At 43.6% G+C, this 25276-nt stretch overlaps 1 protein-coding gene across 2 annotated transcripts in view; it reads left to right on the top strand.

Annotated features, from left to right (window-relative positions):
- Positions 1-25276, top strand: part of GRK5 (G protein-coupled receptor kinase 5) — a 155426-nt gene that overhangs the window by 44493 nt on the left and 85657 nt on the right. For both annotated transcript variants that reach the window (XM_052677308.1, XM_052677309.1), the window contains exon 2: positions 24156-24251. In XM_052677308.1, coding sequence (XP_052533268.1) covers positions 24156-24251 — 96 coding nt within the window. The remainder of the gene's footprint in view (positions 1-24155; positions 24252-25276) is intronic.

Here is a 25276-nt window from a genome sequence, read left to right as displayed (position 1 = left end):
ATATGCGAGGTAGATTTTTCCACTATGAGGCGAGCCAGCATTTGGGCAGCCCTGTTCCGGTGCAGCGGTGCACAAACTGCCCTGCTTTGGGTATGGTCTGGGCCTGAATTTTTAAATGTTAAAAACACTCCTCTTTTACTTCTATTGCTGTTCAATATTATGGGAAAAAATGTTATCACAGCTAATCCGTGCGGTGTCTGTGGAATTTCTTGGCCTGTGAGGATTTACATTGCATTCATGTATTCCATGAATTGGGCACAGGTTTTGCTTCCGACAGTAGTAGTTTTTTCAAGGGCATCCCAATAAGATGAAAGTGTGGTCGCTGACAGAAACCACAGTGTCAGACTACGGACCTGAGGATGTTTTGGATGGCTCTGTATTTTAATTCTTGATTTTCCCTGGCATCTAGACAACCAGCAATTTATGTGAAATCTTAAGGGATGGAAAAAAAAAAGAGAACTGAAGGAAATGCCTTAATTTAATTGATCGGAAGAGTTTGGAAAATCATATGTGCCTTTTTAAAAAGGTAACTAGAGAATTGGAAAAAATACTGTGTAAAATCATACTGAAGCTTTAGGATCATATTTTTCTTTGTTTCTCAGCCTTCTGAACATATTTCAGTATGCTAGGAAGAACAAAGCAACACCTAGATTTGGAAAAAATTAATACGTAAGAATAGTCATCCTGTAGAAATCCCTGCCACCACTTTTTGGCTGGGAGTCCTGTTTTTGCAGGGAGATTGTGAAAGATCTTGGTAATGTATTGCTTTGTATAGTTGGTAGTTTTGCATAGGAAGAGTAAGAAAATGTAGGAAATCCTATACTTGTGGGTATGATCTGTCATCTCTCTTCCCCAGCTTCCTACTAGACACCTCAGTAGACTTTTTCAAATATTTCAAATATTTTCTGAAGTATTAAGCAGAAGCAATGAACTAGTCTATAAATCGTACCTGTATGTGTAAGTTACACCACACTGGCAATGTCTCGTGTCTATTATAGCTGATCGTTTACTATGCTGTTGGTGCATACTTGCCCTGGGATGGAGTCTGCCTGGGAAAGAGGAAAACGGGAAACATGTAGGAGAGATGGACTGTAAATTAGGATATTGTTTCTTCCTTTGTAATGGCAAAACCATTCTATGGCTCTGTGATTCCATAAAACTTTTTTGAATGAGCTTTGACCGTGAAGCAAGCTTTATGCGTTTCTGACCATTCACAGTTCATTCATGTTTACTTTTTGTCTAAGCCAGGATTTTTTTGCTTGTGGAAGCTGGTTCATCCCCGAGCCCCTCGAGCAGCCTTCCTTCCCATTCCCCACAACTTCAACAGCACGTGTGGAGTTTGCTGTGCAGACTTCTGGGATGTCAGGCTGAAAATTCTTTTTGTCTGTACATCCTCATTTAGGGTTTAACTGCACATTCACTAAGATTTCTTACATTCTTTAACCTGATTAGCCACATACACACGCAGTCATCACCGTTCTCAGTAGTCCTGTCCAGACTGCGTGTACAGAAATTTCTACTTAGAAATTCCACCACGTACAGCAGTCAGGTCATGAAAATTACTGCTTGTATTTGCTTGCATAATGGCAGCATTCCCCTCCCTCCAGATTTTGCTGTAGGAAACTCTGGTTTAGCTGTTAAACATGCATCATGTGTGAGAGCAGAGGAAAGCTTGCACACAGATTTAACTTCTGGTAATCCTGTATAAATGCATACTGTGATGTCATCAGATGCGTGCCATTGCTCTGCTGTGGCTGTAGGGGTACCTGCAATAAGTAGCTGTTCGCAAGAGACAGGTCTTTGTGCGGAGGGCTGCAGTTTTTAGGTGTATTGCTGAGTGTGCTGGGGTGTGTCTAAGCCAGGGAACTTGAGGTCTCCTGGGTCCTAGAGGAGGACATTTTGGTTTCCTTTGTGGAAAGCAGAACTTAATGCATTGATCCCTGACCCAGCACTGCCCAGGTCTGCTGCACAAGCGGCCAGTGTGGCATTGTGCCCAGGCTAATCTGTGTGGGCCTGGAGCTGATTAGCACCCTGCAGCTGCGCTCCTGGGGAGCAGCAGTGGTTTGCCTGCTCAGTCAGCTCCCTGCTGCACTACGTGCCTAAGTGGGATAGCTTACACAGAGCTAATAGGAGGCACTACACCGAGCCGTGTAGATGCGTCCATTTTTTCTTTCACTAAAGCAATGATTACGAATGGACATGGCCCCCTCTGATCTTACCTGTGAATCTGTATCGCTTAGAATCTGTGCTACAAGTAGTTTTTTTTATGAGATTATGGGTTTGACATGTCAGCAGAGCTGCTGTGAGTGACTCCTCCTGACACAACCCTTTTTACATCTGTCCTGCTTTTTTGGATAATGGTGTTTTTGTCTTGTCCAAACAATCGAGGCGGGCTAACAGCACAGAGCCCTGTATGAGACAGATTTCAGATAGCCAGGACTCAGCAGCTGAATTCGTAAAATAATCCCACTGACTTTAATCAGGAGAGGAGGCTGCGAGAGGCTTGTGAATTCCTACGGCAATATTCCCCACTCTCATTCACACAGCAAATCTTGCCTCCAATGTGCTTATCTCCCTACGCATGCACAGCCCTTGACGTCAATGGAAGATGCGCTCTTTCAGGGACAGCAGAAGATGGAGGTCACAAAGCGCACTGCAAAAAAGAGAATTATGTCCCTCGCAGCGAGGCGAGAAGGCTCTGCTCTTTAGAGTGAAAGCAGAAAGACTTGAAACAAAGACATGCATAAGAAAATAAGGAGGTAGACTGCTTGCAGGAGATATATTTGGAGCTGCATCAGCAGGCTTCACAAGGATGAGGTTTTCAGTTGCATTTTAAAATGTGCTGTTTGGCATCCGTGAGTGGTGTGGAGGCTTTTCATTCATTCCACCTTGCAGATCTTTAAAGGGGCATCTGTCAGTGCTGAACCAAAGCAGCAGTCAACTACTGCCTCATGCTGTGCTCGTAATCCATGACATTTAAATCAGAAACCTGGAGGTCAGGCTCTGCAGTTCAGCCATCAGTGGTATTTATAGATTGCATCATGTTTGCTGCAGCTTTTCTGGGTGAAAGATACATGGTTAAATTGTCAGAGGTTAAGTGTGACCAATTGCATTTTACCTAATGATGAATGTTGCTTTTTTGATTTTCTTTTCTTGTATTCAAGAGGAATGAGTATATATGTTTAAGAATCTCTGAAGAAAATATTAGATTTATTGTTATTACGAAATTCCATTTATAAAGCCAGTTTTGTTGAGGAAGTGCTTTACAGAAATTAACGATTTCCCTAGAATAAACTTTGGAACAGCATCCCTCTCTTGCAAAATGAAATACTGTTATTTTCCTCAAAGAACTGTTTATTTCTTCTTGCAATAAAGGAAGTGAGTTCCTATTTCGTGGGAAACTGTTCTGCAGTCGCTCTTCTCTTAGTGTTCTGCAAACAAGGTTTGTAATTGTGCACAAATATACCACAGCTTGCTTAAGCCAGTAGCCAAAAGCAGTAACCAAATCCAACAGCAGTGCTCTTTGGTATTCCCTTTGGTGCTGCAAGGAGGAGGTCTTCTGCAGGGCAGCTTTCTCTCTGGGGCTGGAAGGTGATCTGCATGTGGCTAATATGAAAACTGATAGTTTGTATGAGTTGTAGCTGTGATGCTGCAGAGGCTGTTATTATTCACCACATACCTTCTCAAAATATTGAGCCAATTAGAAAAGCAAATCCCCCTTCTGATGATGCCCAAAGGTGAAGCCATAACGATATCTGTTCTCTGCAAGCCCACGTGGCTGGTGCTGCTGTTCTACTCAGGGCTGCTGAGCTAAGCTGACACCAACCCCATGCAAATGGTAGTTCCAGCTACTGGATCAATCTCTGCTGCTAACAGACTGCAAACAACTGGGATGTTCATCAAAATGGTGGCTAAGATGCAGACAGGTATTGCTTATGTTTTACCCCACTGTGACTTATCAGACAGATAAGTCATGGCAATTATTAAGACTGCTCCTGAATGAAGTTAATTTAAATATTACTCTAAGGTCTTTGGGTTGAAATCCCAACTTTGTTCTTTGTTTTTTCCTTTCACCGGTGAATTAAGAGACAGACACCAGAAGTCTGTATGGATGAAAGTCCAGAAATTAGGCAAGAGATCTAAAACACACAAACGTTGCAGTATTAAAATTCCAAGAATTTGCTATACTTTCATTCGCATGCAAACGCTTTAGACCCCACGCAGAATGAGAGCACACTGCTAACTTCAGTGAAGCTCTTTATTAAGCTCATCTGATGGCTCACACTGCCTGCTACTAGTGCTGTTTTGTACATAATAAGTGGTCTTGCTAAGCCTTCTAAAATGCATGTTACAGTCCCACTGGTGCCAAATGGGATATCCATCCTATGTCTGACTGCAATGAATAAATTGTGTTCTTATGCTGATAATTGCTCATGTCTGTATTTGGGAATTATGGTCCTGTGATCCTGACTATTAGCACTAGTCTCTGCGTACAGAAGCTCCCTGTGACTATGCCAGTGTCTGCCCAGGATTTTCCAAGTAGATTACTCTTTGCTGATGAAGAAAGACACAATATCCTGTTCTGCAGGAGCATTACAGGCAGCTAGGACCATCTTCTGGTATCTTCTGAATAGTTTGAAGAAATATTCTTGGGTATTTTTTGTGTGGGTTTGGAAAGCAGAATTATTTAGAAAACAAAAAAATTCACATAAATCTTAGAAATATGTCTGTTCTGAACTGAAGAAACTACTGAACTGAGTCAACTACGGGTTTTTTTCCTCTTTAAAGTAATTTAGCAAAGCCTACGTTCCTTAACAAGAATGGTGGCAAAACAACATAAGAAGTTATGCTCTATGCTTTGTTGCCTATTTTCTCACCCTCAGTTTAAAAATAGCAGCTCTGTAGCACCTTCTGTTTTCTGGTGACATCTACACACTTTATGAATAATCTTTAAGGGGAACACTGTACTTGATCTTCAGTTGGGATTTTCCCATCTTATACACTGTTGACTTAACCCTGCTTCCACAGAAGTCAAGAGCAAAACGCCCATTGATTTTGGTGGGAGCAGATTTTGACTTTTTAGAAATGTTCAGCCATATGTGTTCTCATTTGGGAAGTGTCATGTGGTTGCATTGGCCCATGTTGTATTTTAGTCACTGCAAAAGAACACTCAGAGCTCCAGGATGTCCTCACCTGCCCTTGTAATTGTGAGATCTGAAGGCACTAGGCAAGTTTTGAAAGCCAAAAGTTTTAGTGTTGTCCTCGTTTTGTTTGGTGTGGTGTTTTTTTTTCTTCCCAAATTTCAAGAGAACATATTCTAAGGTAGAATGAAAGTAAGAATTTTAAATTTGCTGTGAAAAATAAATTGGTGAAAAAAGGCTTGAGCTTAATCTTTATATTAAATTTGATAATAAATGACTGGGTGAGCACACCAGCTTCAGTCATCTCACCTGAGTCTGCCCATGACAACCAGATGGAGCTTGTAGTTTCCCATGGTATGTATATATACAGTCTAACTCTCCCTAAAACCAGATGAGAAATCTGTGCTTGAAGAAGGACTTAAGACTAATCCTCCCTGGGCTCAGAGTTAATGTCCTTTCCTCTGGATTATCTATCCGAGTCGCATCCCTATCTTCCCATCTGCTTAGTCATCTGTAAGGTAGGCTGATCTCAGAGCTTCTCTCTAGCAAAGGATCTAAGCAAATTAAGGAGACAAATGTGATTAATCCCTGCTTTCTCCCATATTCCTTGTGCTGCATCCTGCTGTCATTGTGTGTATGTATTTTCCACTGTAATCCATGAGAGATTTGCATGGGATGTGCTGTGACCTTTAAGTAAGTTCCCTAGACTGAACCTGCTGGTTGCAGGGACTTGCTGTCCCCCTACCATACCGATGTGTGAAAGCCTTCAGGTTTCTCCTTGACTTTGAGAAAAATGAAATGCTGTTCTCAGGTCACATGGCTGTCCTGGTATAAACACACTGGTCTGCACAACATGAGTTGGAAGGGATGTCAGCTTGTGACTTTGAAGATGTGCGAATCACCCAAAAGAAATTTGTCTCAGACATTTTAATGCTATTTCAGCTGAAGTTCCATGAAAAGTGCAAAAAATAACACTCCTTTGCCTAAAAACCAAGCCTCAAAACAAACCCACAACAAATAAACGCTTGCCAAGAGCAATAAAAATCTTAAACTGTGGTTTAATATCCTGTCTCCCTTTTGTCTTTGTGGAAAAGGTCATATAGATGAAAGACATCTGCTGTAGAATCTCCCTTGGATTTCAGGGCAAGACTAAGTCCTATTTTTGGCCTTTTGTATGTGAGAGAATTGCCACAGAGTCCTCCTATTCACTTGTCTTAATGTGACAGCTCTTGAAGAGATTGAACAGTACTGTGACCAGTGGTTCCAAATGCCAGGCTGCATCCCTTGTATTTTATTCTTTGGAAACTGCTGCGTACTTGGGTCAATACTGGCTAGAAGAGATCTAGATGTGACTGAGTGAGCTGGAAGTTCTGGCCAAAGCCACGTCCTGGTGGTTCCTTATGGTGAAACTTCGGCTATGATGACATCGACCAACTCAGGATTTTTTCTTCCTATCACAGCAGACACATCTCTCCTAGCGAGCCAAGTTGGACATTAGGAAAAATTACTGCTCAGAAAGAGTGATAATGCATTGGAACAGGCTGCCCAGGGAAGTGGTGGACTCACTGTCCCTGGAGGAGGTGTACAGCAAAAATGTGGCCCTGAGGGATGTGGCTTAGCAGGCCTGGTGGGGTTCATGGTTGATGGTTGGATGAGGTGATCTTGAAAGTCTCTTCCAACCGTAATGATTCTATGATTCTACATATTGCTGTGGCAGGACGATCTAGCACTGCCATACTGTCTAGTGATTGTTAGGCTATTTGTTTTGCCTAGTTTTAGCCTGCACAAGGCCTGTGTAGGCTTAGGCACAACCTGTAGCAGGGACTGTGCAATGCAGGCCTGAGGCTGTTTCCAAAAAGCCCATAGATACGCATTCTAGCTGCAGGAGATGAGACATTGCCTCATCCTGAGGAGAGGCCTCCATGTCCTTAAAACTGGAATGCTGGTGCTGATCATGTAGGTTTGTACTCCTTATTCTGCTTACCAAAGGAGTACAAGAATGCAGAAGGGAATTTAGCATTCATGGACCAGAAGAAGAGAGAAGTGAGAGGGACCAAAAGTCTGCAGCCCACTGCAGAGGCCTTTCCCTCAAAGAGTTGGGGGAACAAGCTGCAGGCCTTGTTTACAACACTGCTTTGGGGAGAAAAGTGCGTTGTGAACCATTCAGGTTGAGGCAGGTGGCAGCCTGAAGGTGACATCAAGGGTTGGTGGATTTTTATAGCACAAGTTTTGAGGTGAAAAGGGGACAAACTTGGGAAACAGAAACAAGTATGTAATATTTGATATGGTAGTGATATACAGAGCTGAGGACAACAGAAATAGGAGACAACGGGATGAAAGTAGAGGGGAACAACTGTTCTGACTCGCCTTTATTCTGCAATTGTTTTTGGATCATCATGTTTTTATTAAATCTATTTGAAATCCAGTCAGCTCTGGACAACAGTGCATTTACAGCCCTGTATTTTTTCCTGGCAAGTTCTCCTGGCTTTGCAGTAATACTGCCCCATTTTGCAAAATGTCCTTTTCCCCAGAAACCAGTTTCATTGGTGAACTGGACAATTGTGATCCTTCAGAGCCCCAGGGGATGAAGTGCTGGCCTTCGCTGGAAGCAAAGGCGATGTCCCCAGTGACAGAGGGATGGCACGGGGCTGCATTGCCACCAGCAGGGAGCTCTTTGGGAACAGATGGGCTCTGGGTTTGTGCACTGCCTCCTGCAGAGAAGTCCTGAACTTGGCTTGTAGGCATTGCAGAAAAGCAGATGTTAAACACATTGTCCTGTGAGTAGAGGCAGCAGTGAGACATTGGTACCATTGGATTCTCTGGTGTCTGATGAAGCACGAGGGTTTTCTGGTTACAGCTCCTGCTGTGTGTCCCCTGTGCAGACACCTAGGTGTTCTGTTAGGGCGAGCTCTGGCCCTTCCCTCAGCAGGCCTTTCTGCTCTCCACAGCTGCTTGTTTTCCTGTAGCATCCACCCCTCTGACAAATGAGGTGAGAACTGAGCCACAGCCCAGGGTTCCTGGAGGGATCCGCACAGCACCTGCATGCACACAGCGTGCACAGCATCCTCCACTTTCTCTCTTCTAATCTGGGCTGATTGAAGCAGTAAGAAAGAATTCTGTTCCCTCAAAGCTCTAGCTGTGCTAGTCATCTTAGTGCTTCTCACAATATCAGCTGGGAAACTTTTCAAGAAGAGTGGGTCTGTTTTTATTTGGTTTTTCTAATTGGCATTGTACATTTAAACTGTCTGTGATAATTTCCTTTCCCAGTTGTACATGTGGAGTGTCTCAACAGGACTGTAAAAGTCATGGAAATTTATCTGAGGGCAAAATTAATCTTTAAGCTGGAAAAGATTTTGCTGTTTTTGTTTGCAAAATGCTTTGGGGTTCTAATGTTGAGGGTCCTGTTGAAAAGCCAAGAGATGTGTTAATTTTATTATTTTTATTAATATGCTTTCAAAGCTACTCAGAAATATTTTACTTGGTACCTGAAGCCAAGAGAACCAAGCGCAATCTGCTTTGTCATTTACTAACGTGGAAAATGTGGAACAGAGTAGATGTACCTTCCACTCCCCCAGTCCCCCCATCATGTTTACTCTTCTACTTCTGGAAGATAAACAGTTTTCTTTTAAATAATTGAGAACATTGCCTTTTTAGGCATAAATACAAATAATTTGTTTTTATTTTTACTATAAGCACTCTTCCACATCTCCCACATTATTCTCCCATGACAAGCTTCCATACCAGGAAGTCTTAGAAATCAGCACTTGCAATCTGCATTTACTGTTTCATGCAGAGGGGACACCCAAGATAGGATTCATTTCTATACTCCTCTCCAGGGGCTTGTTAAAGGGACTGCTGGCATGCAAGGCTCCTGCTGACACCAGCTGGAGCTGTACATTCTTGGCACAACTGGACTTCAGGCTGTTATGGCTGAGTTCTGTGACTGTTCTTGAGATGTCAGTCAGGCTGTAGAGTAATCATTGCCTGCCTTACAGGAGGACTGAATATACAACAGTATGGAAAATAACTGAAATTCCAAGTATGGTAAGGCTGAAAGTCAAGCCATTAGCTTCAGAGAAATCACGTCTTCTTGCCTACAAGCTGATGGTTTGTATACTAGAGATGGAAGGAGCTTGTGAAATCTGTTCATCCCATCCAATACAGACAACACAACCTGGACAATCCTGCATTCACCTTCCATAGTCAGCACCTCCTGTGCACTCTGGCTGTGCACTTCTGGGAGCTCAGAAAGGTGAAACTGAGCCTTGCCATGCCAGCACCGTGCATGTCCACAAACACAGCAGAGCCTGAGACACAGGAGTGCAGGCAGCCTGAGCCCTAGGCTTCCTGTCCTGTGTTGTTTCAGTGTGTCCTTCCATAAGCACGGATTTTGGCTGTGGTCCTGGTTTTGTTGTCATTTGAAAATGTAATTTAGAATGTTAGCTTTATCCAGCTGAAATTATTTTTTTTGTCCCCTTACCGAGAAGGTTTATAAATATCAAGTTAAGCAGGAAGCAAATTCTCTCGTTATCAGATTGTTCCATAGTCACTTCTCTTTTCCTCAAAAGCATAATGGTGAACTTTATCAGTGCTCAGTCATTCGTTTCCTATTTAACTCAAATGATTAAGCTACTGTTTGGTTCAGTGAGAAGTGTGGCTGACTGGTTTTGCCTATAAACATAACTTAAAATTAGGAGACACCTAAAACTGGTAGGAAGTGAGCATTAACTGGCTTGAAGTTCCATAAGCACAGATTGTAGATTCCCTGTGGAATGTGTTAAATAGCCATCACTAATATTAATTACATTGTCTCCCAGAGCGATCCCAAGAGGTGCTGAAACAGCACATGTGCCACTTGGACTTGGATGCCTCACCATGAGGGTTGGCATTTGCTGCTGTGTTATTTGGCCCAGCACACAGCTCTGCATCACCAGGGGAACTGAATGAGATAAGGAAGCTTGGATTTTCTGTGTAATTGCTGGGGTTTTGCTCTCGTGAGTTTAAAAAATGGAGTACCATCTGAATCGATAGGTGAATTACTCTTTCTATTCTGACACCGTGGAAGAGTGATGATAACAACCTACAATGTGGGCTTGGATAGAAAATTTCTCATGGCAGAAGTTGTGTCTTCTTGTAGATTTGTTGAGCTTGAAACTATCGGTGCTCCCTGTGTATCAGAACCGAGTTCTATGCAGCCATCTCTGTACCTGGCCACACACCAGCAGTGCCGTGGTGCCCTGCCCCTTGTTAAAGTAGCACCCAGCAGTATAACTTTACTGCCCAACTGCATCATGGATGGCAAGGTTGGCACCCTGTCCACCTGCACTTGCTGAAACAGCTCAGGATCCGCAGCTCTGGCTTTGCTGCAGAAGCACCTCTGTTCACTTGACTTGGGCTGTCCTGCAGCAGGCAATTGGTACGTCCCTGCATGCAGTCCAACTGCTCAAACCAGGGCTTGCTCTGCACAGCTTCGAGCAAACTGTACCTGCAGAGCCAGGCATCTCCTTTAGCCCTTTAGGATTGTGTTACATGTTAGGGAAGACTGTTGGCACTGCAGATCCATCAGGCCTTCCCTCTTGGGTATTGATGAGCAGCAGGAGTGAGAAGCAAGCACATATATGTTCAGTAATGGCTAGCCACTAACTCCTCTGTCGTTAATTGAAGCTCTGCAAGCTTTGGAACTAGAATTGGCTCTGACCTTATAATCAGGCTTTTCCATCTGGGCTAGAAAAGCATGAACCTAGTGGTTTGTTAGGGATGTGCTGGCAGACACATAAAGGCAGCAACACTAAAGGCACCATTATAATTAGCTCCGTAAGAGACTGAGCACTGATTTATTTGAAAACCAGTGTGTCTGCTCACTGGTTGACGTGACCCCTCTGGAAATACACTTCTAAAAGAATATTCAGACTTCAGGCTAATTCAGTGTTACACATCCTTGTTGACAGTGTTGTGTATTATAGATATTAGTTAAAGATATCGGCATGTTCTGTAATGAGGGGAATGACTTAGATGTAAGGAGTGACTGCAGAAACTGCTGGGCTGATACTGTATTTTCAGCATTCAGAAACTGCTTGTTCCTTGTTTATGTAGCTTAAATTAAACACCAGAGGGGTTCACATATATTTGTATGAATGGGAAAGATGTGCCCTTCAACCTATTTCACAACAGCTCAGAACTAACATAAGCACCTGAACAAAGAGAAGCTTTCAGTTTATTTCTACAGCTCCACATTAAGATCAGAATTGAAATGAGATTGAGCAACAAAAGCAAGTCAGTAAGCAGAGTTCCTTCTTACTGTGGAAGAAGTTGTTTCAATAGAAAATTGTTAGCCAACTTCACAAAATGTCACTAACTGGATAAAAATGCTCCCCTAGTATTTCCCGTTTTTGTTTTTCCTCCCACAATGACACTTATTATTCACAAATGCCTTGCTGAGCAGGGGGTGTACAGGACAATGAGGGAGAAAAATCTTCTGGAACGGGAAAATGCTAGGAGAAATTTTTCTTTTTATAATACATTTTACTATTCTTCTTTCTTTTTTTTTTTTCCTAGCACTCTGACTTGTCTTCAAAGTGGGCAGAAACAAGCTCAGGCTGACTTTTATCATGCAGTTCACACTCGTCTAATTTGAGTTTTTTAGAACTTGTTTGAAGACCTGGATCTGATATTTAAAACAAAACCCGAACAAACATTCTTTCTTTCCAAAGTGAGCGGGACGATCAGCACTGCTAGGCTGAGCTGACAAGGTTCAGTCCTGAGCTGGAGTCAACAGCAGTTCTGTGCAATTCGTATGGGAGAGGGTCTGACCCACGCTGGTCTGAGGGGCTGGTGCTGGCAACAATCTCAGCTTCAGCCATCAAAACATTCCTTTGTGGCCAAATGCCCTTCTGCTTTCCCTGAAAAATCTGGTGTCAGTTTTAACAAGAGGGGAAAACAGACATTCGTCACCATTAATTCGTCAGACAATTAAGCTCGGTGATCTCTGACCTCACGCCATTATTGGCTTTCAGAGACAGGGTAAAGACCCTGCAGATATCTGCTCTTTGTCATTCCCTGTGAGCTGTCCTGGTGTTTTAATTATTCCAGGATTTAGCTTTTGCCCACCACCAGCCAGATGTATATGCCTTGTAATAAAAATTGCTAATAAGCTGTCCTAGACATAGACATTAATCTCCAAGCAAGGATAACAGCAAGCAGAGGCAACAGCTGGCTGTCAGGAAGGCATGTGAGCAGGAATTATGCATTTATTTAGATATATGTACGTATTAGTGTCTGTCCCTGGCTGCAGCTGCCGTTGGTGCATTGAGCTACCTTGGACATCTGGAACTGCGCTCAGCCAGGGTCGAAGTGCACACACTGGGACATGTGGGTGGTGTGGGATCACTGCTTGATGATTTTTGTCTCTTCTTCCATCTTTTGGGCTATGACAGTATCTAGATCTTTCCTGCTCCTGGAGTCACTGGTGGTGGGACCATTGTATCAAGTCAGCTAAGACCATCAAAGGCCACCACAGCAGTATTTGGTCGCTTTGAGAGCTGAGAAGAAATAGAAACAGAAACAAGTCTAATGCCCAGCCTCACCACCATGTCTGCTAGAAAGGGATGTTCAGACACAAGCGTGGCGCTTTGCCCTTCAGGCTCAGGGATCTGTGTATCACCAACCGTGCAGTGCTGAGCCCCAGAGCTGCTCGCTGGCTCCGTGCTTCAGCAGCAGCTCCACTGCATAGGTGGGGATCAAGCCAGGGCCACGGCTGAGCACAGAATGAAAGTGAAGCTCATAATTAACAGCTGCTCTTGCTCTCCCTCCCAGGTTTCCACATTGCTCCTGGGGCCATATCAGTGCTTTGTTTTAATTCTGGCCCCAGGGCTGCAGGGAGCACAAGTGGGGTCAGGACTTGCAGGGCTAAGCGGGAATAGTTAATCCATCACTGGCAGAAAGCTGCTGATTTGTATGTATGAAAATGGTGCTTACCACTGCCAGCAACTGGGTGGGTGCTGGTGGGTGAGAGGAGAGCCGAGAGCCATTTGCATCATCTGACGCCTGTGCCACGCAGCTTTCCAGCCTCATTTTTCAGCCACTGCTTTTGAAGCACATCATTAGCTAATCAGAGGAACCCTCTGCCTTTGCTTTACAACAAGTTTCCTTTTTTTTGTTTCCTACCTCCTAATTTTCCCTTTTTATTTCTGCCTTTCTTACTGAGTCCGTCAGCTGGTAGCTATAGTAACACTGTGAATGAGCGACTGTACTGCTCCGCTCCTCCCGACTCCTCGGTGAAGCTCCGCGGGCTTTCACACGCCTGCAGTGCCCGGCACTCTGTGCTGCAGGGGTTCTCTGAACAACGAGGACACTCTTTCCTAGCTTGGGAGCTGGCTCCATCCCGCGAGCTATTTGCAGCTGCGATCTGTTGTGGCAGAACGCGTGAGTCACTGGCAAAGCAATCTGGTACATCAGATAATCACAGATTACCTCCATTAACCTGAATCCCTTCTGTAACCTTTTGCAGTAATGATCCTAACTGCTGATGCATGCAATTGTGTTACCAGAATGTCTTGGGCTGTCAGTGATTTTTGAGGATGATATTTTCTGTGATTTCAGGGATAGTACAGCAGAGTGTGTCTGCACAGAAAGATCTTGGTTGCTGATGAGATGACGGGGCTGAAGCCAGGCTTGCTAGCTATGGGGAAGAATATAGGAGATGTGTAGTCAAACCTCTTGTCTTATTTTTGCCCCCTTGTTTCCCTCTCCCTATGGTCTTTCTTCCTCCAGCTCTTTCATCCTCCTGGCACCAGCCACACCACAATGTCCTGCAATGCTGCAGCTCAGTCCATATCCTCACCAGCCCTCTGTGTCCCTTCCCACATTACCTCTTTCCTCAAAAGCCAAAGCACATGCCTGTGCCTTTCCTCTCTGCCAGCCCATCGCTATCACTGACAGATGCTCACTCAAACCAAGCATTTTGGGGGTGGTTTCACCCCCTTCTCCACGTTCCCTAACCATATGTCTAGGATTAATTTGTGCTTTATGTTTACATCTGTATGTGAGAATCTGACTTGGTATTCCACAGGAGAGCCAGGAACGTGAAGAGGGTTCTTATCTGCTTTTGTGGTAAAGAAAAATGTGGCTGATCCTGACCTCAAACAGGGAGTGACTCAATTTAAGACAAATTAAGATTCTGTACTTTCCTGGCTGATTCTGAAAGCAGAAGAGCTGAGTTGTCACAGCTGAGATGCTCCTCTAATGCAGATCTGGTGGTATTTTAGCTGGTGTGCATGTTCTCAGGAGCTTCCCAGCATAATTTTCACAGCTTCTAGCTTGTTTACATCAAATGTCTGAGAATGTTTGAGAGAGGAGGATGGATCCAGCCAAACATCACTGCCGAGGCCAGGGAAAGACACTTCTTATGGCTGTCAGGCTATCTTTCTGCACTGAGACCAATGCAATGGTCCTGTGGGCCACTGCAAAAATACAGAAACTTTTTGAGATAGAAAGGTACCAGACACCTGATAACATTTCCTCAGTGCCTTCCCACTCACGCATCCACATCAGCACTTTTGCTGTGCCAGGATCTCCTGTGGGATTAAATGTGGGAGGAAAGATTATAGCAGTGCAGCAATTTGGTAGAGAACTTGTGTGCACAGGCAGCACACGGGGGGCTGCAGCACCTCCTCAATTCAGGCTCTGCACAGACCTGGGACCTGTTTGTAGCATCTTGAAATTTTGGGGGTTGGTATATCTGCACACCAGAGAACAGAGTTGAGTACCTTCAGATGGAGTATCCATGTGCTTGATGAGGGATTTGTTCTTCTGCCACCTTCATGGAAAGTGTACACAGTTTCTTGCTTGCTCTTCTCAGAAATAAGTCATCTAAATCAAAAGAGCATGCTGTTATTTACGTATGGAAAGCAAAACACATCTGGATTTCTGAGTTGTTATCAGAGCATCTCAAAGCTCTGCCAGTTTCACCAATTAGGTGGAACTAATAAATCAGTCAGACCTCATAAAACAGCCTGTCTCAAGTCTCTACTTTTTCTTAATGTTTACTAAAATTCTTTTCGTTTACCCTGTTAGTAAGTTTATTTAGGTGAGGACTAAAAACAGAAAAGAACGTAATTCTCAGAGCCTGTCTACAGTCTGACGACATGAACGCACTTGAATCCTCACCTCCTATCCAGCTGGATCTCCTCCCCACGGTTCAGAAATATTTCTTATAAAACTCAAATGTCAGGAACACAGAGGCTAAGTTCTTTTTTTAGAGACTGCAGAAGTATTTGCAGGAGTAAAAACCCACACAGCTCTTTGACAGGGACAGAGCGAACCTGCATTCAAGGCTCAGGGCTGGGTCTTCTCCCCCCACAACTGGCACCAGGATTTTCAGAAGAGCTGAAGCCCATTATTTATTTGACTATGCCACGTCCAGATTTCCATGTTCCTCCAGCCTCTCTTGTGCTGCCCATGTTGCCGTTGTGTCACTAAACATCAAAACTGCAAAATGAGGGGCAGCAGGCTGCAGAGCCTGTTCAGACTTCTCGGCATTTCATTGTCTAGCAAAGATCTGCAACAATACTTTGACTTTAGAGAGTAGCCCCAAGAATATTTAAGTTGTTTGATGAGCACCCTGAACCCAAGAACACCACACGTGTCCCTGGGAAAACTACAGGAGCGCTGGGCTGTGCGTGGACTGGGGGGGGGGGGGGGGGTGGAGCTGCATTTGCAGGGTTGGGCTTTGAGGCTTTGGTTAGCAGCTTGCATACATGTTACCAAAACAGGATAATAAATATTCAGAACAGGTCATAAGTTTAAGAAGCCATTGCTTAAGGAGCAGTTCCTTCCTGGAAAGATGTTATCAAACCCTATTCAAGCACGTTTTCTGGGATTTGCATTCTTTCTTCGCAAGAATGGGAAGTAAGTCTCCTACAGACAACGTAAATGACAGCGATGCAAATTAACGAAAGGGAACCAGTAAGGAATATAGGCTTTTGATTCACCTGAGCGTTCATATATGGGAACGCCACATCCTTGTTCCATTCTCATGTGCTTCAAAACATGAGATGGTTGAGAACATTTCTGACAAAAGCATCTTCCTTTCTGAGAACTAGGCTTTGTTAAAAATGAAAGGGTTTACAGGAAAGTGTCTGCTTGAAAGAAAGAAGCATTTGCTTTTTCCATCTTCTTTTTGACAGTATAGAAATATCATTTCAACAAAGTAAAGAATGTCAATTTACCTTACCCATTTTGTTCCAGTGATATATCTTAATACTCTATTTGATATGTTCTGTGGTAATGTTTTGACATTAGAGGACTGAGATGACTCAATGTTATCAAAATGAAATGGTTTCATGTCTTTGAATAAGAATTTTCTAGAACTTAGAAATACTGACTCAGCTCCATTTCAGGGCAGAACTCCAGTGAGATACTAGCCTTCTTAGCAGGGTGGTAACCCTGCTTTCCACCAGCTCTGTTCAAAAGGCTGTTCACCCATAAGGATCATCAATACTGAAATGCTACAGGCAAATATTATCCTATTATCCTATTACCTGATGCTGCCTGATCCTATCACTGATGGACAAAATCTCTCTGTACTGGGTTCAGTTATCATGGCCTCCTCATGTTCGGCCAGGAGACCTTATGCATCCAAAAAATAGATTCCAAAGAGGTACAGTGGCTCCGGATTAATTTGTTGCATTGTCACTTCTGCTCTTGTTGCCAACCACATCAAATACTGTCCAGGCACCTCTCAGTTTGAAGCTGTCAGCCCCAGTTCACCCCAACAGCCTGTTGAACCCTTCAGTGTCTGTTAACGCATTTCAAGCATAGCTAACATGCCTGGTTTGTGCCAGTAGCTTTGTTCACTTTGAGATCAAGAATAAGAAGTTAAAAATCTGGGCTGTGCTTAATTTCACTGCTTTAGATGCTAGCTGGTTTTGTTTTTATAAGATTTACTGGTGGTGGTTTTTTTTTTTTCAATATGTTGTAAGTCCTCAATGTGTTTTGTATCTTCTGGGTTAGTTTTGTGGCTCAAAGGCCAATGATCTTTTTTGGCTTACTTATAGCTTCAGATAAGCTCAACACAGTTAAAATACGGGGCATAAAAGAGAGGACAGCATAACAGACAAACTGAAGGTGCTTACCCAGGGGAAAATCTAACTGTATGCAGGGAAATCACATCACCAGAAAAGTCCCTCTTAGCATGCTTAGCAGAGAGACATACTCCCAGCATGTGTGAACTGGCCCATAAAACCCAAAGATAACTCATTGAAATAACTAATCTCAAAGGTGCCTTAAAACCACTCAGTGGAGGATATAGGCAGATGGGTGTGGACTGTTTTGAATGCCCAGTCAAGACCAGCAGAAAAGAAGAAAAAATTAAAGGTGGTTTTTCTCTTCAGCTTAGTTAGAAGCTCTTCAGTGTGCTCTGACTGGGCACGAAGGGAGCTGCTGCAAAGGCTGTTTTATATTCCTAGAATAGTGCCAGTATGGCCATGACACACAAAACTCAAGCCCTGAGGACCCATTTTCAAAGACTAATCTTGGTTTCCTCTGCCCCTTCAGGGCAGTTGCTCTTAATAAAGGATAATATTAACATGCACATTATTAACATACCAAACGTGTTATTAAACTCAAGTTTCAGTCACTCGTAGTTATTGCAGTTCTACTTGACTTCTTTTTGAAATAATTCCTGCCATAAATATTTATTTTTGAACAATGACTTCTGTAAGCCAGCATTATGAGAACTTTAGATGTCATTTGTAAACAAAGCATTTTGCCCTGTGGTGTGCTGGTAACCAGCACAGATTGCAAAGCCAGCCTGACTGCTGGGCAGAACTTTGTGTTTTTGCTCTCAAAATTCCCATCTCTGTGGTTCTGAAGGCTTGAACATGAACTGCATCTGCTGTTTGTTTCCAAAAAAGCAATCGGATGGTTTACGCAGTGGTTGTCAGGCTCATGCATTTGTGGCAGCATGTGGATGATTTATGTGCAAACACGCCGTGACAGCGGGGAAGATGGGCATGAAACCGTTATCACAGGCTGTGACTGTTCTCAGAGTCGTGTTCATCAAATACGGCTGCTGGAGATGCAGACAGATTAGCATCAACAAGCGAAGCTATGAACGTTACTCTTTTTTGAGGGCATATTGTGGACTTTTTATTGCATCTTAAAAATCAGAGCCTCTAAAGGTTGCTTTGTGGAAACATTGTGTTCCGTGGATGGTGGACACTGACCTGCTTCCAAAACCCAGCCCTCACGCTCTCCTGCCCAGGAGTGTCACTGAAGATCTTGTAAGGATGGAACGGTGTTCCTGTTTCATTTTTTTTCTCCCAGGTGACAAGGGCAGGGCAAGGGGCAGAGAGCAAGCAGTGTCCTTCATTCTTGGAAAACAAACCATTTGTATTTGCTGGTATGACTGAGCGCAGCTGGGACTAATAAGAAACAGTCCTGGGTGAGCTTCCCCATAAAGAAGGATGGAAATGTTTGTTTTAGAGGCTAGCTGCGCAAGCAAAGATATGCAGAAGATATGGAGAACTCACAGAGAAAACTGATGGGCTGATAAGTTTTATTCATTCTCATTGGGAGGAGGTGCTCCAGGAAAATACACAGTTCTGTGTGTCAGATTGCTGTTATTTTTCTTCACGAATACATGGTTAATCTCTGAGGCTCACACCCATGTGAAGAAAAAGGGTACTTCCCAGGAGTGTAAGTGCATTTATGCGTTTAAATAGCATACACTGCCTTCATACTTAAAAAAAATTAAGACTTCCTCTGAAGCTGCCTGTACTAGACAGACCATTTGTTTTGTCTAATGTGGCAGTTCCTGTGTGCCAATAGGAAAGCCTTAAGAGGTGTGGAGAGGCAGGTGGATGGATAGCAGATAGCTGCAGAAATCCTGACTGTGAGTAAAGGAAGCCTGGCAAGAGGAAGGGAAGAATTTCTTTTGTAGACTGAATGGGAAAAAGGGGATGCTAACCATGACTTTTGGACTTCTAGGTTTTTTGTGTGTTTGTTTCACTGCTTTCTTGTGTTGTCTATTTAAGGCCTTGCAATTGGAAAATACAGAGCTCTACACCTTTGTTGGGAAGGACTTGGATGAGAGCCTATCTGCTGTTGCAGAATGGAAGATACAAGCTGTAGTCCTCCCTTGTAGATCTGTGGATACTTTACCTAGCTTGCATGTTAACTAGGTTGCAGATAATACAGGTGAAGACAGTGAACTTGAGTGTGATGCAGCTTGTTAATTTGAACAGGAATGGAAGAAAAGTGTGAAGCCACTTCATCCATGCTTAAAAGCCGCATGGTATGGTGGAGCGAGGTGAGAAGGGAATATGTTACAGCCATGGTGCTGGAGTGACATCCCCCATCCTTGTATTTAACTCCATAGCATGAAATATCCTCAGCCAGCTGAGCAGAAGCTTGGCTTGATCGTGCAGCTAGCAGGGTTGACAGCCTCGAGGCTTTAGCTCTTAGCTCAATCCCTGATTTCTCCTGGTGTTTTGGACAAGACACTCAGTATCTCTCCAGCTTAACAATAAGGAAGTACTTTTTTTTTTTAGCTCAGGGTATTAGAATAAATATATCCTAACCAATGGAGGCAAAAAAAGTAGGGACCTTAGGCTGAGAGAGGGAGCTCCTGCTCCCAAATGTTTTACATTTGTGCTTTTGCTTATGTCTTTCTCCTTACACACAAGAGATCTGAATCCTATTGGACATTACAAAATGATATGAAAAATGCCATGTATTTTTCAGCAGGGAGAATGTAGAGTAAATGCTTTTGTTTCCTGTAGGACTGGTTGACATGTTAGAGAATTAGATTCAATCCCTAGTTTGCAATTGCTGGGCTGTTAAGTGAACACAAGGGAGTAGAGCCGCTTTTTCCTGCTGTTGCTGGGAGCTCACCTTTTGTCATTATCAGCAAGCCAACATTTTAAAGCAGTCAGCCCCTCCAAGTTGGTGTGATGAAACTCACATATAAAACCTGGCACGTCTGTCAAGCTTTTCTCTGAGAAGCTGACTTGAAGATTGCAAATCCTCCTGTCCAGAATAGACAGTGCAAAGGCAGCAATCAAGACACTGTGTGGAAAGCTTCCCTTTGCAACCTGCACAGTTACTGACCTATTCAGTGAAACCTCCTCTTTTAACTTCTAGCTGTGCTAGACAATTTACCCTATCTCAGCTGTCTCACTGTGTTATGTCCTTCAAACCCTCTAGAATTAACAGTTGGAGCCAGCAGGGTTTGCTGGCTCCACAAGAAAAGCTGAGAGCAGAAAGGTCAGATCGATTAAAGCAGTTGATCAGAATCTTTAACATAAAGATGTCACAGGCAAAATAGTAATGCTACTTCATACTCAGCTAAGAGCAAATGATTCATCAGGCAAGGCTGCTTGTTTTTGGAGGATGGCCACAAAAGAGAAGAGAACGCACTGGCTGCATCGATCATGGTTGTAACAGTTGAGCCCTTTGAGCCCATTGAGCTCTTCTTCCGTTTTGATGAAAATTTTATGTCAGAAATGCATCATCCAATACAAACATATCAATGTATATGTTACACAGTGTGGAATTTAAAAACATTCTGGCTTAGATGGATATGATCATTTTCTCCTTGTTCCAGTCTCAGAGTTGCCATTTAGTGCTAAGGCTGCTGTGCTGTGTTCTGTACTGCTCCGTGCTGCTGTAGATGCAACCATTTTGTGGGTACTTCGGTAAAGGTGGCTGGAGAAGCAGACATGCTCCATCCATTCTTTGGCCTACAGTTAAGGACTTCAGTGAGTGAAGAAATACCTGTGATGAGCAGATGCAGCATGACAGATTCTTTCATCCATCTTTGTCCAGAAATGTTTGGAACTATTGTTCTTGCAGATGCCACTGCCCAGCAGCTGAACATCATCTGTGCTGCTTCCAATGCTTGTTGGTATCTTAAGCAGAGAATTCCTGCCCCCACGCTTATTGCACTCTTCTGTGTCTGGTACTTGACAAGAGGTGGGAACCCCTGCAGCAGAAGAGGCAGCAGGGGGGGTACATGTTTGCAGAGGCAGGGTGAGCTGCTCTGGCAGCCTATGGAACCAGAAATCCCAACTGGAATCCTGCGACTGTCAAAGGAGGATCACTTTGCTTTGAGAGCAGCCCTGCCATTTCCCTCCCTCCATGTCCTCTTCTTTCTTCCCATCTCTCCCCCTGTGCTAATAAATATCCGTTTCATTCATTTAATTCCCATGGAGATTTGGCAGCAAGTAGCAAAAATCAAAATTTACAAGATAAATGAGTGAGGAAGCATGTGAAGCAAGAGCTCAGGGAAAAGGATGAAACCAAAGGGAATGACTGAAGAAGAGGAGGAGGCAGGAATTCCCAGAGAAAGGGTCATTCCCCAGAAGAGTGTGAGAAGGGAGGGGGCAGAGCATGTCAGAGCAGAGGCTGAGGCGTGGGACCAGAGGCACAAAGGGAGGTGCAGCAAGGGCCATGAAAGTGAAGGAAAGAAGGGCAAGTGGAGTTGGCAGAAGAGCTGTGCAGGACTGTGAGCTTTCATGGAAAACAAGCAATGGAAACAAGCTGTGGGATGCTTAATCACCCCCATGCAGCAGCTGGGGACCAGAGCAGAATTGGGCACTCCAGAAGAGTTGATGAGCAGACAATCGCAGTGTTCCCCCAGCCCACAAAGTGGTCGGTCCCTTGGAGCATCCCTAGGACCTTCAGTACCTGAGACCAAGTGATGTGTGCTGCAGGACCAGGGCTCTGACTGGAGGGATGGGAAAGGAAATGACTTTAGCAGCAGTGCTTTGAATGCACTGAAGAAGGGAGGTTAAGGAAGATTTCACTATGGACCCAAAGAGTGCATCTGTGTTGCATAATAATGTGCGATGTGAAGGCACTCACAGACCTCTACGCTTTACTGGAGCCACTTCCTGGAAACAACAACATAGCTGTGCTCCCGACAGTCTAAACAAGCCAATTCCTTTGCTGTTAGTGCAGATAGCTCTGTGTTACATTGCACGATGTAGATACGCCATAAATTCCTGTCAATAATAGGTTTTAAAATAATTTGAGGCAAGCTCTTTGATGACAAAGCCATTGGTCACTGAAAATGAAGGAATAAAATGTGAGGTACAGAGAGAGCACTCCAGTGCCAGAGGTTACACTGCAGGATCAGAAATGCCCCACAGAGAGCAATTGTTTCCAGGGCTCATGTTTTCTTTGTAATGATCTGTTACCTTTTGAGTCAACACACCTAATTTAGCCTGCAATATCATGTAGTACCCAACACGCTCTCAGTCTGCAATTGTGACTCTACCAACCTCTGTACAGAATTAACTCAGCTCTGAATTAGTCATTCAATGTGCCACGCATGTAAAATAGACTCCAGTGAATCAAATTTTGTGAGCAGGGGCTAAATTGCAGTAGATACACTGACTTGGAGAATCACAGACTGCGTCTGGACATTCAGGCTCAGAGGGAAACTTGCTATGAGCAGGACAGACACACCGAAGAGCCAGGAAGGAAACCTCAGGTCCAGCCTGTACCCTGTGCTCAGTGTAGCACTGCTGACATGGTGGCTGCCCCTTCCTGGGCTGTGAGCAGGGGACAAGAAGGGCAGGCCTGAAAGAGAAGCCAAGGCTGGAATAAAACACCCAGTCAAAGTGCAAAAAAAAAAAAAAAGAAAAGAAAAGAAAGAATAATTTAGAAATGCTCTCTTAGACTGAGCTGCTTTATAGCTGTGTGTCCACCCAAAGTTGGTGGTGGACAGCACACACAGCATTCTGGTTTCCATTAGGCCTCATAGGGCCAAAGGAGCCTGGCCCTGCCAGCAGTGCATTCTCCAGTAGTCCCAGCAAGGGTCGATGTGACACAGGCTGGGAATGTGGCCTTTACTGGTTGGGACCTAGTTTGGACACATTCTCCTTGCAGGCCCTCAGAGCAGCACTGCCTTTGGGACACCATGTCAGTGAGGTTCTGTGTGCGGCTCTGAACTGTTCAAACAAGAAAGAAAATGGTATAAGTTTTAAAAGAATGGGGTAGATGTGCTCAAGAAAAGGTGAATGTGAGGGTCTGGTACTCCGATTTGAGAAGAGCAATAAATAGGTCCAAGCCAAAAGAGTAGATTTCAAAGGGTTTTTTTTATAAATACATGTGGACGAATCTCATTTGTCTTTGCTGCCTTATTGACACAAGACCAGAAGAGGGGCACCTAGGTGTATGTGGAGGAAGAGAAAGCAATGGGAAAGGAAAGGGAGAAAGAGGTAGAGTGGCAAGAAGGGGGAATGAGATGCATGTGAGCAGCATGTGGGATCAGCACCAAGTGCAGATAACTTGGCAGATAAATTGGGACGTGCCGCTTTGCTGCTGGCGGTGCCTGCAGTAGGGTATTTATGAAGGAACATTTATGAGGGAGATTCTAGCTGTAGATGTCCCTGTTCACTGCGGAGGACTTGGACTAACAGCCTCTTCCAACTCAAATGACTGATTCTCTGGTTCTATGATTCATTATCATGGAGGATATTTTATTGATTTTCTCCCACTGTTGTCCTCCCTCTGAGGAAAATGCTTACGTAGCAGTGACCTCTGTGTGTACCATCAGCTGAATATGCAATATGAAGGATGAGCGCAAGTACTGAATGTTGGTCTTCAGTTTTCAGTCCTTCTTTTGGAGTGAAGTCAGGGTTCATCCTGAAACCAGAAAGAGATTGAAAAGATGTGAATCATAATTATATGCTTACAAATACAGGGCTATTTGACTCAAAAGAAATGGTTGTAAGTTGAAGCAGAGACTATGCTGGAGATGCTAAGCTCAGACACTACCATCTGAACTGGATCTGCTGAGCCACAAACTCCTGGCCTTTACCAATCCAGCCTTCTCACAGGTGCCATTTGCTTGGGACATCCAGACAAGCCAACTTGATCTGCCCGTCTACCCACAATGTCTCAGCTTCTGTTATTAAAGATATCCATAAGAGCTATGATTGGGCTGGTGAATTCTGGACTGGGAGTAGCACCCAAAGCAATCTAATCCCAATCTTTCTTTCTTTGCAGGGGGTGGAGGGAAACGCAAAGGCAAAAGCAAAAAGTGGAAGGAAATCTTGAAATTCCCTCACATTAGCCAGTGTGAAGATCTCCGAAAAACAATAGGTAAGAGCCTATCCCTTTTTCCTTGAAGTTGTTGCATACATAAAATGTGCTGTCAAAACTGGTTCAGCAGAACTGCATTAAAGTTACTCATTAAATAGAATCACTTTAGAGATGATCACACAGTGCATATAGCTTCTGTGATGCTGCCATGCAAACTCAACATTTTCTGGCATATAGAACATGTGCTTTGACTTGGTACCTTCCAGAGGCAGAAATGAAGCCCTGCATTACATCCTGCATTACCTTGTAATAAGTAGCTCTTTATTGGAAAGGAAGTGAGAATTTATGAAAGCAATGAGATTGCTGATATAGTTGAGGGTTAATATTAATTATATATTGGGTATGATGTTTGAAGTAGCAACCACTGTCCTCGTGCCAGACAGGTTTGCTCAACAGTACTACCCTGCATTGATGTCACAATACTGTCTTTATGCAGTTTCTTGATAGGACATATAAAACATTGTTGTTTTTTTTAAATTATTTTATTGATGTTTATTGTGATGACCAAACACTGCATATTTGGAAAGAGAGATTGTAGTGGCCATTTCCACAGCATACCATCTCTGCTGCTCATACCTGACAAATTTCAACATTCAGCATTTGACTGCTGCCTTGCCAAACAAAGATAGCGGGTATCTCCTTGTGAAGTGTCAGTGGAAAGCTCACTTTTACTGATTTCACTGCAATCTGAGATTCCCTTTTTTCCTCCACTTTGACATAAAATCCAGACACTGGCAATGTATGAATGAAAGGCAAGAAGCTGAGATAGTGAGCATCATAATTTGTCTTACTTGGGTGAATTCCTGGGTTCTGACTGGCAGTGCCCTGGCACTGTATACGTTCAAATTTCACGGCATATTTATGGAGAGAAAATATGTATAATGTTTTGAAACTCTTTTCATGGTCTCTTTCAGTAAATTTCACTTCCCTCATCTTTTGCAGTAGAGCTAAAAAGAGATGTAGAAAAAGCAGTAAAGCACAAGAAGAGAGTAGGTTTTTCCAGTTTGTGGCCATTTAGCCTCTCT

Source organism: Tympanuchus pallidicinctus, unplaced genomic scaffold (assembly GCF_026119805.1).
Source record: "Tympanuchus pallidicinctus isolate F22 unplaced genomic scaffold, pur_lepc_1.0 scaffold16, whole genome shotgun sequence".
Taxonomy (NCBI): Eukaryota; Metazoa; Chordata; class Aves; order Galliformes; family Phasianidae; genus Tympanuchus; species Tympanuchus pallidicinctus.
This window is presented reverse-complemented; position numbering and strand designations above follow the sequence as displayed.